At 45.4% G+C, this 13,684-nt stretch overlaps 1 protein-coding gene across 20 annotated transcripts in view; it reads right to left on the reverse strand.

The window, feature by feature from the left end:
• Positions 1 to 13,684, reverse strand: part of fars2 (phenylalanyl-tRNA synthetase 2, mitochondrial) — a 480,761-nt gene that overhangs the window by 380,172 nt on the left and 86,905 nt on the right. Inside the window, exon 3 of one of the 20 annotated variants that reach the window (XM_068054465.1) lies at positions 13,033 to 13,189. The exons of 18 other annotated variants lie outside the window; for them this stretch is intronic. In XM_068054465.1, the coding sequence (XP_067910566.1) occupies positions 13,033 to 13,062 (30 nt within the window). In that variant the 5' untranslated portion in view covers positions 13,063 to 13,189. Of the gene's footprint in view, positions 1 to 13,032; positions 13,190 to 13,684 lie in introns of those variants that run through there. One more of the 20 variants, XM_068054471.1, reaches the window with a different exon arrangement.

The following is a 13,684-nucleotide window of genomic DNA, read 5'->3' on the forward strand; positions in this document are numbered from 1 at the left end:
GTCTACAATTTTCCATCCATTCATTTCAATGGACAGAAAATCACAGGCTGTGCAACAGGGACTTCCTGCCATACACTTACGAGCATCACTCCCTGCTGGAGTTGAGCTATGATATTTCCAGTAAAATAAATCCCCTTCCTTTCTAGTTACACGGTGTGAAACAAAAAAAATGGAAGCAACGACTATAAAAAGCTACAAATTCTCAGCATAAAACTTCAAGGAGGTACATATTTGGCATTCAGTTATAAACTGAGCAAGTCTCATTCTTATTTCATTATATTTTTGTTACCCTCAAACATGTTGTAGCCTTTTTTTAAACCTACTCCTAGACATCTGCTATTTTTACCACCATACAGAAAAAAAAACTGATTTTAACATGGAAACATCAAAATGAGAGCAATATTACATTCACTGCCAAAACAAATCCTCAGTAAATCAAGGCTTAACATTTTACTAAAACATAACTTTAGATAGTCCTTTGCAACATCTTGTTTACACTGTCAGATAGCAAAAGATTTATGTTATCACCCCTCCCAAAAATTTAGCTCCTTAACAGGTCAGTGATTTTCAAACTTTTTTGCATGAGATAGTGGGGAAGGGGGCAGGGGTGAGGGTGTTGTAAAATGGCTACTGGAACTCCTTGTTCCCTCCGTGGATCCGTCACCTTAACGTGGTGGAGAGGCTTGTGCGCTCTGACAATCCCTTGAACAATGTCATAGGGAGCTCCTTGCTCTTGGTACGGCCACCCTTGGCGCAAGGTCGGGGGGAGGTGCCAGACAAAGTGCAGTCCAAAAAGTCCACAACAGCAGAACAGGCGAAGGAAGACAGTGCGTCTCACTGGCTGCGAAGGCGGAAGGTGGTCCCGGTCATCGTGGTTCGACGCGTCACCAAAATCTGACCAGAAATCCGTCAAGATAGTTTGGACAATGATGGCGCCCCAAGGTCCCCACGTTAAACAAAGTCACACACAGGCTTCGACCAGGGGTTCCCTGAATACTGATCATTCTAGAACCTCAAATAAATAGTAATGCACTTCTGGGGTGTCCAGTCTTAACTTCTCAAAGACAGTGTTAGCCTCCCAAAGAAAAACTGCTATCAGTGTTTCATTATTATTCAGCAACAAAAAAATGCTCCTAGGTCAACAAATAATGACATGCCGAACTGTGATGACCGCAGGAATTTATTCATGGAAACCTATGTGATGGATGATGACCTTGATATTCTACTATACATCTATCAGTTGATCTAATAATCATAGAAAATATCAAAAGTTTTGTAATGGTAATAGAAGGGTCTTTCATGTGTGGAATGGGTAAGGCAGCAAGCATTGACACTGTGGAGTTAATTTCGACCCCTAAAAATGGGTGTGTTTGGGTCAGGTAGGAGATTAAAGTGCTAAAAATTTGAAACAGGAACCCAACCCACCTAGTCCATGCTATTTCCAGTTTCAATGGAGATGCTCTCAGGAGGCAGGTTGGTCACCACACAAATGCCAGGCAATGACCATCTCCAACGAGAGAGAATCTAACCACCTCCCTTGACATTCAACGGTATTGCCATTGCTGAATCCCCCATCAATATCCTGGAGGTTACTACTGACCATAAACTGAACTGGACCTGCCATATAAATGCTGCTCAACACCATCCAAGACAAAGCAGCCCACTTGATCATCCACCACCTGAAATATTCACTCCCTCCACCACTGGTGCACAGAGGCAGCAGTGTGCACCATTTACAGGATGCACAGCAGCAACTTGCCAAGGCTCCTTCGACAGCACCTTCCAAACCCACGATCTCTACCAACTTGAAGAACAAGGGCAGCAGACACACGGGAACATCACCACTTGCAAGTTCCTCTCTAAGCCACAAGCCATCCCAACTTGGAACTATATCATTGTTTCTTTACTGTTGCTGGGTCAAAAACCTGGAAATCCCTTCCTAGCAGCATTCTGGATGTACCTACACCATGTGAACAGCAGTGGTTTAAGAAAGCAGTTCACCACCACATTCTCAAGGGCAATAAATGCTGGCCTTGTCAGTGATACTCACATTCCAAGAATGAATTTTTAAAAATTAGGTCAGATGACCAAAAGCTTGGTCAAAGAGGTAGGTTTTAAGGCACGTCTAAAAGAAGGAAAATGAGTAGAGAAGCGAGGAGGAGAGGGAATTCTAGCGCTTAGGGTCGATGCAACAGATGGCATGGCCACCAATGGTGGAGCGAGTAAAATGGGGGATGAACAGGCCAAAATTAGATGAGCACAGATATCTCAGATGGTTGTGGGGCTGGAGGATATTATGGAGCTAGGGAACGGCAAGGCCATGGAGATATTTGAGAACAAGGATGAGAATTTTAAAATAAAGACATTACTTGACCAGAAGCCAATGCACATCAACAAGCACAGGTGATAGGTGCTTGATGTGAGTTAGGATACAGGCAGTAGAGTTTTGGATAACTTCAAGTTTACAGAGGGTAGGATGTGGGAGACCAGCCAGGAGTATATTAGAATAGTCAAATCCAGAGGTAACAAAGGCACGAATGAAGATTTCAGCACTAGATGAGCTGAGGCAGGGACGAAGTTGGGTGATGTCATGGAGGTGGAAATAGGTGGTCTTAGTGATGGTGCGAATATGTAGTCGGAAGCTCATCTCAGGGTCAAATATGATACCAAGATTGCAAATAGTCTGTTGCCAGGAAGAGAGAGGGATGGAGTTGGTCATTAGGGAACCGATTATGGAGCGGAGGACAGGAGCAACGGCTTCAGTCTTCCCAATATTTAACTGGTGGAAATTTCTGCTCATCCAGTGCTGGATGTCAGATAAGCAGTTCAATAATTTAGCAACAATGGAATCATAGGGAGAGGTGGTGGTGAGTGTCTTGAGAGTTTCCACTTTTTTGTTAAAACTTGGGAATCTATATTTTTAAAAACTAAAAAGGATTTCATGGACATTGAATCATCTGAAGTTTGCTGAACTTTGGGTGTTTTTGTTTAAAAAAGGAAGGTGAACAAAAGGGTTGACCAGTAAACAAGTACTGCAAAACATGCGATTTCAAGTAAACACCACAGGGGGTTCTAACCTGAAGGGATAAATGTTTACAAGGGACAGATGTTTACAAGGAAATAACAGACCATGATATATGGCTGTCACAGGATTGTTGCTAAACTGCTTTTGGTTTCACTTTGCACTTTGAACTGTTAAAAGCCAGCTTCTTTTCTGGACTAAAGGAGTTGTTGGAGATCAGAAGAACATCCAGGCCACCATTACCTCTCTTTGAAGAATCCCTGCTCATGAAAAGCAAAAGCCTGTATGAAGTTGTACTCTTGCCTCCTGTATTTTGGAGAATTCCTGAATGTTTGCAGAAACCTTACATCTTTAAAAGGACTTTGCATCGAATGTGTTAGAACTGAACCTTTTATTGCTGCACACCTGCTGTAAGACCTATAAGAAGCCTTCTGCAGCTGAATTTCTTTGAACACCTACCCAAGCAGACTGCTGATCAACCTCACCTGGAAAGATTCCTAGTGGCAGCCACCTATTCGGCTTTGGTACAACTCGCTAAAACAACGAACTTCCATATTCAGTATAAGTTTTTTTTTACTTCTTCTATTGCTTTATAACAGCTGTAAACAAAAACATTTTTTTCCAGGTTAACCAGTTTTTGGATGTATGTGCATGAGGACTAGGATAAAAATACGGGGATTTAATATCTCAATTCGCATATATATTTACTTCATTGTTGGTTAAGACTTGGCTTATAATAAAGGGATAATTTTGTTGATTATTAAAGAAACCTGGTTGGCGTGCTTTATTCTGGGATGAATAGAGTATCTGATTGTTTTGGTAGGTGGAAAGATTTGTCGATATGTTGTGGACTGTGGAGAAGCGGGACTGAATTAACAGTGCAGTCCTCCTACCTCAGTCGTAACATAAGGTAGAGCTGGGTGTCGTCAGTGTACATGTGAAAACTAATACTGCATTTTGGACGATGTCGCCAAGGGAAGAATGTAGCTGAGAAATAGGAAGGGGCCAAGGACAGATTCTTGGGGTACACCAGAGGTAATGGTGTGGGGCAGGAAGAGAAGCCAGGGTAAGTGATACCCTGGCTACGATTAGATAGATAAGAATGGAATCAGGTGAGATCAGTCGCACCCAGCTGGAGAACAGTGGAGAGGCGTTGGAGGAGGATGGTGTGGTCGACTGTGTCAAAGGCTGCAGAAAGTCGAGAAGAACAAGGAGGGATAAGTTACCTTAGTCAGAGTCACATGGGATGCCATTTATGACTTTGATAAGAGCCAGTTCAGTACTATGGCAAGGGTGGAAACCTGATTGGAGGGAATTCCAGGAAAGATGGACACGGATTTGGGAGCCGACATCATGTTCAAGGATTTTGGAGAGGAAAGGGAAGTTGGAGATGGGGCGGTAGTTTGCAAGGACAGTGGATTCAAGGGTTGGTTTTTTGAGGGGTAGGGTGGTGACAGCAGATTCAAAGGAGATGGGAACAACATATGAAGAGAGAGAACCATGAGCAATATTGGCTAACATGGTGCCCAGAAGGGCAATGGGGGTGCCTCAGGTGGAGCACCTGTAGATTCTTGAATTTCTGGCAGGCAGATCAGGGCAGGTGCTGCTAAAGTGCCCTTGCAGGCTCAATGTGCCTGTCGAGGTGAATGCAAAGACACCACCCTGGGATTTGGGATATGATCTACAGCTTCCGGCTGGGCAGACAAAGATTCTGTTCTCCTGTATTTGCACCAGTGGATTGGGCCCCAGTCTGAGACTCCCCAACCTGTGGAAATAGTTTCTCTCCATCTATCCTATCAGTTTCCCTGAATGGAAAAAAAGGCTTGCATTTATATGCCTTGCCTTTGATGACCTCAGCACATCTCAAACACTTTACAGCCTCTTGAAGCATAGTCATTTTTGTAATGTAGGAAATGTGACAGCTAATTTGCAGACAGCAAACTCCCACAAACAGCAATGTGATAATGGCCAGATCATCTGTTTTTGTGATGTTGATTGAGGGATAAATATTGGCCAGGACACCAGGGATAACTCCCCTGCTCTTCTTCAAAATAGTGTCATAGGGACTTTTATGTCCACCTGAAAAGGCAGACGCGACCTCAGTTTAACATCTCATCCAAAAGACAGCACCTCCGACAGTGCAGCACTCCCTCGACACTGCACTGTAGTGTCAGCCTAGATTTCTGTGCTCAAGCCCTCGAGCGGACCTTAAACCTACAACTTTCTGACTTGGAGCAAAGAGTGCTACCAAGTGAGCCACAGCTGACACAGCTCTTAAAACTTCGATCAATTCACCATTTAACCGTCTTAATTCCAGGGAATACAACCCTAAATTGGGTAATCTCTCCTTGTAATTTAACTGTTTGAGTCCAAATATCATTCTAGTAAATCTACTCTGCACCCCCTCCAATACATACATGGATGAAATCAAGCAAGGATCCTGATGAATTCAAATGAAGTCAAAATTATCAATCTTCTAAATCATTGGTATTACATTAAATAGATCACCCTCATATTAAAAATAATGAGCAGATTCAGAAGGTGGAACTGTCATGAAATAATCAGGCCATTAGCAACTATACGTTGGTATTGTTGCAGACTTGAAGAAGAGCTCAATTATAAATCTTTGATACTGAATGCTGGCCATTACTGATTCAAATGTAGGACATACTGTTTTGAGAAAACGACGACTAAAAAGTAACTCAGATTTAAAGCATTAGCCATTAAAATAGGCAACGGCGATTCAGTTCCAAGTCAGGATAGTATGTGGCTTGGAGGGGAACTTGCGGGTGGTGGTGTTCCCATGCATCTGCTGCCCTTGTCCTTCTAGGTGGTAGAGGTCACAGGAGACAGAGTCTCTTGGAGATAGTGATGCAGATGATTTCCTCCAACGGGGTTTCTGATTGGCCACCTTTGCATACTCCGGCTACAGTCAACAAGCAGGATTTGAAAGCTTTCAAGCTGGAATGGAGAGAGAGAGAGACAGAGAGAGAGAGCGAGAGAGGGGAACCTCCACCTCAAGTCTGCTCATGTCAGTCCAGTTTCTTCTTCTTTGCTGCAGAGAAAATCACTATCTTAAAACTACAGATGGGGAGGAACTTGTCATATGACACTCAGTCATTCAAACATTGCAGTTCGCAGTATTTCTCTGCTTGCTAAGAGAACAGGTAGTTCCTTTAAACTTCCTGAGTCTTGGTTCTTGTTGGGATATTAGCAGATATTTCGATTTGGTAATCCTCCCAGCCTCCCTCTTATTCATCCTCACTGCCCCTCTTGCCCTCCTCTTCCCTGACTGCCTGATAGACTAGTGCTTATTTGTCCCTTCCCCAGCTGTGATACCTTTTTAACACATTGATGTGGCACATCCTTTGCTTTTCCCTACGATTTGGGGTGTCAATTATATAATTCACCTGGCCAATTCTCTTTACTACTCTGTACAGGCCACTGAACTAGGCTTTCGATGGTTCTCCCTGTATTGGTGATAGCATGGTCTCCAGGCTGAAATGTTCCGGCCTTGGCATGTTTATCTGCCTGCATTTTCATAGCTGTCTGGGAGGTTTTTAGGCGTTCCTGAGCCACCGTATAGGCTCTCGTGACCTGTTCTCGGAGGTGTAGTCTAACAGGGAAGATTTGTTCCTGTGTCCCAAAAACCTCTCCTTTTAGAAGTTTCAGAGGACCTCTCACCTCATGTCCATAAACTAATTCAAAGGGACTAATTAGGTGAGTCTCTGGTAGCAAACAGAAGAAATCCCAGCCCTTTGTCCCAGTCAGGAGGATGCTCAGAGCAGTATGCCCTGATCATTGTCTTTAGGGTCTGGTGGTACTGCTGCAAAGACCCTTGTGACTGTGGGTGGTAGGCTGAGGACTGGGTTATGCCCAGATTTCCAGGATCTTGTTAAAAATACTGGCCAAAAAGTTTGTGCCCTGATCCGACTGGATCTCAGCAGGCAGCCCATATCTGGTGAAGAATTGGGTTCGCCCCTCCACCACTACCTTTGCAGAGATAGTTCTTGGAGGGATATCCTCTGGGAATCAAGTAGCCATATCCATAATGGTGAAACGATACTGGTAGCTCCCTTTTGTTTTCCGCAGGAGTCCCACACAATTTTTAAAAATTCATTCATGGGATGTGGGCGTCGCTGGCCAGGCCAGCATTTATTGCCCATCCCTAATTGCCCTTGAGAAAGTGGTGGTGGGCTGCCTTCTTGAATTGCTGCAGTCCATGTGGGGTAGGTACACCCACAGTGCTGTTAGGAAGGGAGTTCCAGGATAGATGCCAGTGTTGTTGCTGTACTGGAACAGCTTGGCTCGCGGCGTGGCAAGTTCTGGAGCACAGGTCTTCAGTATTATTGCCGGAATATTGTCAGGGCCCATAGCCTTTGCAGTATCCAGTGCCTTCAGTCGTTTCTTGATATCACGCGGAGTGAATCGGATTGGCTCAAGTCTGGCATCTGGCAATTGACCAGCAGTCTGCTGAATTGTTGTCCAAAAGCTGTCATGGGAATTAGGGGTGCAGGTTTTATTGCAGGTTGAGGCTTCCCCACAACCTGGCACGTGTCGCAAGTCTTACAGAATTCCACCACATCCTTGTGGAGTTGTGGCCAGTGAAAATGCTGCGTTATGCGGGCTTGGGGTTTTCTGATACCGACGTGTCCAGCCATTGGAATCTCGTGGGCTATTCTCAATATTTCCCTATGGTACCTCAGCGACACCACTACCTGATGAACTACTGTCCACTCTTCATGTGCAGGTGTTTGAGGAGGTCTCCACTTCCTCATCTGCACCTCATCCTTTAAATAGTGGCACTCTCGAAATCGCTATGCTTCAGCTTCAGTTTGGGCAGTCTGTACCAACATTTTTAATCCTGGGTCAGCTTGCTGAGCCTCGACCGAGGAAGACCTGTTTAACCCATTCTTTGGGGCCTCTAACTTCCCAAAGAAGATTTCAGATAACCAGACAGTAGGGTCATCTGCCTGCAGTGCCAGTTCAGCCTCCTCTGATGGAGCTTGTTTGACCATGGAATAGGTCATCACACAGTCAGGAAGAATGTGAGGGGCCCTTTTCCTGTAACTGCTCTGTCTCCCTGACCTCTTTCAATCTGACTGAAACCACTGGGGAAGCTACCACCTTTGCCCCTGCCAGATCATTACCCAAGAGCAGGTGGACCCCGTCCACAGGTAAACTAGAGACAATCCCTACGGTTACCGGTCCTGAAACAAGGTTGTACTCCAGGTGCACCTGGTAAAGAGGTATGGGCATATACTTTCCTCCGATACAGTTTACTAACACTCTAGCATTCAATGCACTCTCTGGGGAAAGGTTATACCTTTTTCCAGCAGAAGGGATTGGGTGGCCCCTGTATCGCTAAGTATGACTACTCGCTGCACTCGAGGGGTATGGGGTCACTTTTCCTCTGGACACAAAATCCTGGGAACTCTCAAGGATTTTGTTAAGTATTTCCGCACTCTCAGCAATAGGTTTACTGGGTTTTACTGCTGTAGTTAAAGTTGGGGCGGCACAGTGGCGCAGTGGTTAGCACCGCAGCCTCACAGCTCCAGCGACCCGGGTTCAATTCTGGGTACTGCCTGTGTGGAGTTTGCAAGTTCTCGCTGTGTCTGCGTGGGTTTCCTCCGGGTGCACCGGTTTCCTCCCACATGCCAAAGACTTGCAGGTTGATAGGTAAATTGGCCATTAGCAATTGCCCCTAGTATAGGTAGGTGGTAGGGAAATATAGGGACAGGTGGGGATGAGGTAGGGATGTAGAATTAGTGTAGGATTAGTATAAATGGGTGGTTGATGGTCAGCACAGACTCGGTGGGCCGAAGGGCCTGTTTCAGTGCTGTATCTCTAAACTAAACTAAACTGGTCCACTGTGCTTTCTATCAGGGCCCCTTTTCCTGCACTGGTCTGGTGTACCCTGACTAAACCTATGGGCTTTCTCTGTAACTTCCAGCAGTCAGCTCGCAGGTGACCTGCCTTGATACAATGGAAACATATAGGCTTCCGGGTGTCACTCCTGTTCTCAGCACCTTCCTTTTTGGCATGAGAAGAGCCCTCTGTGTTTCTAGCTCTCCCTTCTCGCTCACAGCTGTCCATCCTCCTATCGGCCTCCCACCCTTTTATCCGCTTCAGGTTTTTGGAGGTGACTCGGGAAGGCTTTCCCTTGGTGCAAGGGCTTGTGAATAAGTGTATAATCATCAGCCAAGATTGCTGCCTGCCTGGCTCTTGGAGCCATTTTTTCCTCCATGTGGTTTCTTATGGAAAAGGGAAGCAAGTTTTTGAACTCCTCAAAGAGGATCACCTCTCCAAAGTTTACATAGGTGGACTCTATCTTAAGTGTCCAAATCCATCGGTCAAATGTGAATTGCTTAACCCTTTCGAACTCAATGTAAGTTTGTTTCGGCTGCTTTCAGAGAGTTCGGAATTTTTGACGAGACGCCTCCGGTACTAGCTCATATGCATTTTTAGTCATCTCATAATCTGAGGAACTCTCATCAGGCAACTGTGATTAAATCTCATGGGCTTTTCGTGTTAGTTTGCTCTGCAGTATCAGTATCCAACTGGCCACTTCAACTGTTTTGCAAGTTTTTCCAAAAGAGATGAAAAATACTTCCACATCCTCTTCATTGACCTTTGGTATCAACTGGAAGAACTTTAAGAGCTCAGCATCCAGTCCTAAGCTAGGGGTAGTTCCCTCACTAACGGTTCCTCCACTGGGTACATTGGGTCTTCCCCCTATTCAGTTCGAGCTGCCTTAACTCTCCTTGGAAAGCTCTTTTTCTCTTCCCTGGAACTCCCCTTCCTCTTTCTCTCTCTGGAAAGCTCTTTCTTACGCTCTCTCTTTCCTGAAATTCTAATTCTAGTCTCCTCTGTTCTAGTTGTACCTTAGCTAATGTTACTTTGGCTGTTTCAGATTCTATGCCTGTCTCTGGTTCTTCAATGTTAATTTTAAAATGGTTGGCCACAAGTTTTAGGATTTCAGGCGTCCTAGCTATCGGATGGATAGTAATCTCTAACTGCCCAGCTACATTCCTCAACAGCTAGGGCTCTTAACCTGGCCCAAGTTACTTCACTCTGTTCTAGGAAGGTACTGGCCTCGAATGTGGACATTCCAGTACTTTAGCACTGAAAACCACAAGAAAACCTGTATTGAGGTTCTTTAAATTATTGCTAGAGATCAATTTGGTTTCCCACTTCCAATTTCCACTTTGTCATAGAGTCATAGAGAGTTACAGCACTGAAACAGGTCCTTCGGCCCATCGAGTCTGTGCCTACCATCAACCGCCCATTTATACTAATCCTACATGGCTTGGCCATGGGAGCTGCATGGAAGATGGCAGGATCCCCAAAGACACATTGTACAGCGAGCTCGCCACTGGTATCAGACCCACCGGCCGTCTATGTCTCTGCTTTAACGACGTCTGCAAACGCGACATGAAATCCTGTGACATTGATCACAAGTCGTGGGAGTTAGTTGCCAGCGTTCGCCAGAGCTGGCGGGCAGCCATAAAGGCGGGGCTAAAGTGTGGCGAGTCGAAGAGACTTAGTAGTTGGCAGGAAAAAAGACAGAGGCGCAAGGGGAGAGCCAACTGTGTAACAGCCCCGACAAACAAATTTTTCTGCAGCACCTGTGGAAGAGCCTGTCACTCTAGAATTGGCCTTTATAGCCGCTCCAGGCGCTGCTCCACACACCATTGACCTCCTCCAGGAGCTTATCCATTGGCTCTCGAGATAAGGAGGCCAAAGACATTAATCCCATATTTTCTACCACATCCCCACCTTCCCTCAATTCTCCTACCACCTACCTACACTAGGGGAAATTTATAATGGCGAATTTACCTATCAACCTGCAAGTCTTTGGCTGTGGGAGAAAACCGAAGCACCCGGCGGAAACCCACACGGTCACAGGGAGAACTTGCAAACTCCGCACAGGCAGTACCCAGAACCGAACCCGAGTCGCTGGAGCTGTGAGGCTGCGGTGCTAACCACTGCGCCACAGTGCCACCCTTGTCTTCGGGTTTGATCCCAGATGTTAGCCCCCAAATTTCTGCTATAGTCAAGAGAGGAGAGGTTGAAGGGCTTCCCTCTTTTCCCTCTACATGTTAAACCACAACAGGTTTAAGTCTTTCTTCAAGTGTATGTACTGGCCAATTCAATAGGTGTTTGATTACTTACTTGCTATGATCAAAACAAGAACCAATCGAACAGGTTTTCTTGGGTTAACAAAGAAAGGGGTTAACCGAACTAATAAAATAATAAACATCGCGCCAACCTTCACTCTTGCACACACACAAATAGGTTACAGATTGGTTGAGTTAAAGTCCATAAAAAAATGTATGTAATCTGTGGAGATTGGTGATTTGGCTGACTTCTAGTTGAATTCAGTGGTCCTGAGGCTTTTAGTTGGAAGAGGTAGATGACTAGTTCGCTGAGTCTCTTGGAGATAGTGATACAGATGATTTCCTCCAACGGGGTTTCTGATTGTAGCTGGAGTATGCAAAATTGGTCAGTCAACAAGCAAGAATTGAAAGCTTTCAAGCTGAAATGGTAAAGAGACAGAGAGAGCCAAAGAGAGAGAGAGAGACAGAGAGAGAGAGAGAGAGAGAGAGAGAGAGAGAGAGAGACAGAGACAGAGAGAGAGAGAGAAAGAGAGAGACAGAGACAGAGAGAGAGAGAGACAGAGAGAGAGAGAGAGACAGAGAGAGAGAGAGAGAGACAGAGAGAGAGAGAGAGACAGAGAGAGAGAGAGAGAGAGAGAGAGAGAGAGACAGACAGAGAGAGAGAGACAGACAGAGAGAGAAACCTCCATCTAGGGTCCGCTCATGCCAGAGCTCAGTTGCTTTTCGTTCGCTGTAGAGAAAAACACCAGCTTAAAATGACAGATGGGGAGGGGTTTGTCACATGACAGTCATTCAAACATCGCAGTTAGCAGTATTTCTCTGCTTGCTGAGAAAACAGGTAGTTCCTTTAAACTTCCTGAGTTTTTGTTCTTGTTGGGATATTAGCAGACATTTCATCTCTCCCCTCATAAGCCTTGCAGTGTAGGATACAGAGTTGCAAATTTGATGATCATCTTGAGCTGAGAGGTTGACTTTGCTAGCAGCTTGTTTTTTTAAAATGTCTTTTCAAAAAAATATAAATTCAGATCTCCAGTCAGTGAAATAAAGAAAATTATCATTCAACAAAACATATAGGCACAACAACAGCAAAACCCAAAGGCCATACCTTGGGCATAGTTTGGCCAGCACCACACAAGAGTTGCATATCCACTAAGCCATTAGGACAGCCAACATTTAGAAACAAAGAAATTCAGAGCAATGCCAGTGACAGAGCCTGCTATACAACAATGAATTACTGGCACAAGATGGTAAAAAGCATCGATAAGAAGTTCCAACTGTAGGTTTACGCATACTGCTCATGGCACAGAAATTGCTGTTAATTATTGAGCTAATGTTTCCATTGTATGCGTATGTGTCTAACTTTGAACAAAAGAAAATCAATAGATCAAGATTATATGACATAGCTAAATTCACACACTGTATGACTCATTCCTGTTGGAGCTGTCTAAGAGGGTCCAGCATCCCCCCATACACTACTAGTTCAGAACAAGAGAGCCATGAAAGCTGGCCAACCATCTGTTTACAGGAGTGATATGAAATGAAAGGAAAATAAAATTTTACTCAATGTAAAGTGCTTGGCAAAAACTGAGGGAAAAAATTCAAAATATACTACTTATTTTACTCACAGGTTTTGCTGGGCTTTTTGTTTGCATCAAGGAGGGGGTGTGAGTGCTGAGAACTTTTCCACTTCGGACAACCAATAAAGGCATCAAGTTCCCCTGACTATATCCCAATAATCCGGCATAACCAAAGCCTCAGGTCAACATCTTCTACTGTGCCTGTGAGATTTATTCCACTTCACATACCAGGCCAATTTTCCGAGCTCGTTGAATGAGATTTACTGCTAATTTGTGGCAATAATATAGACAATTTAATGCTGAGGGCACTCACCTGCCAAGAATTTTGTTGAGACTTGCCCATAGCATTTAATGTAGTACTCCAAGAGCAAGTAGGGAAAAAACAGACGTTATCCCATCATGTCTAGTCTAGTTCAAATCCAGGTCCCTCGGGTGAAAATATCATATCCTAAGCCAAATTGGCCAGTTCCCTGAAAATATATTATTTGAATGAATGGTACTTTATCTGTGTTAACATAGGTTACTCTGCAACAATAGTATTTGCACCAAACCCTCGAGCACGGGCAGGGGGGGGGGGGGGGGGAAGGGAGGGAGGGAGGGGAAGAGGAGTCAAAGAGAATGGAAGGGGACAGGGAAGGGGAAGGACGTCAGGAAGGGAGGGGAAAGGGGGAGGGGGTGGGGGACAGGGAGGGAGAGGGGGGGACAGGGAGGGAGGGGGAGTGGGACAGGGAGGGAGGGGGAGTGGGACCAGGGAGGGAGGGGGAGTGGGAAAGGGAGGGAGGGGGAGTGGGAAAGGGAGGGAGGGGGAGTGGGAAAGGGAGGGAGGGGAGTGGGAAAGGGAGGGAGGGGGAGTGGGAAAGGGAGGGAGGGGGAGGGGAGGGGGTAATGGGGGGTGGGGGGGGGAAGACATGGAAGGAGGGGGTGGGGACGGGGGGGGGGGAAAAGAGGAGTCGAGGGAGGAGAAA

Source organism: Heterodontus francisci, chromosome 2 (genome assembly GCF_036365525.1).
Source record: "Heterodontus francisci isolate sHetFra1 chromosome 2, sHetFra1.hap1, whole genome shotgun sequence".
Lineage (NCBI taxonomy): Eukaryota > Metazoa > Chordata > Chondrichthyes > Heterodontiformes > Heterodontidae > Heterodontus > Heterodontus francisci.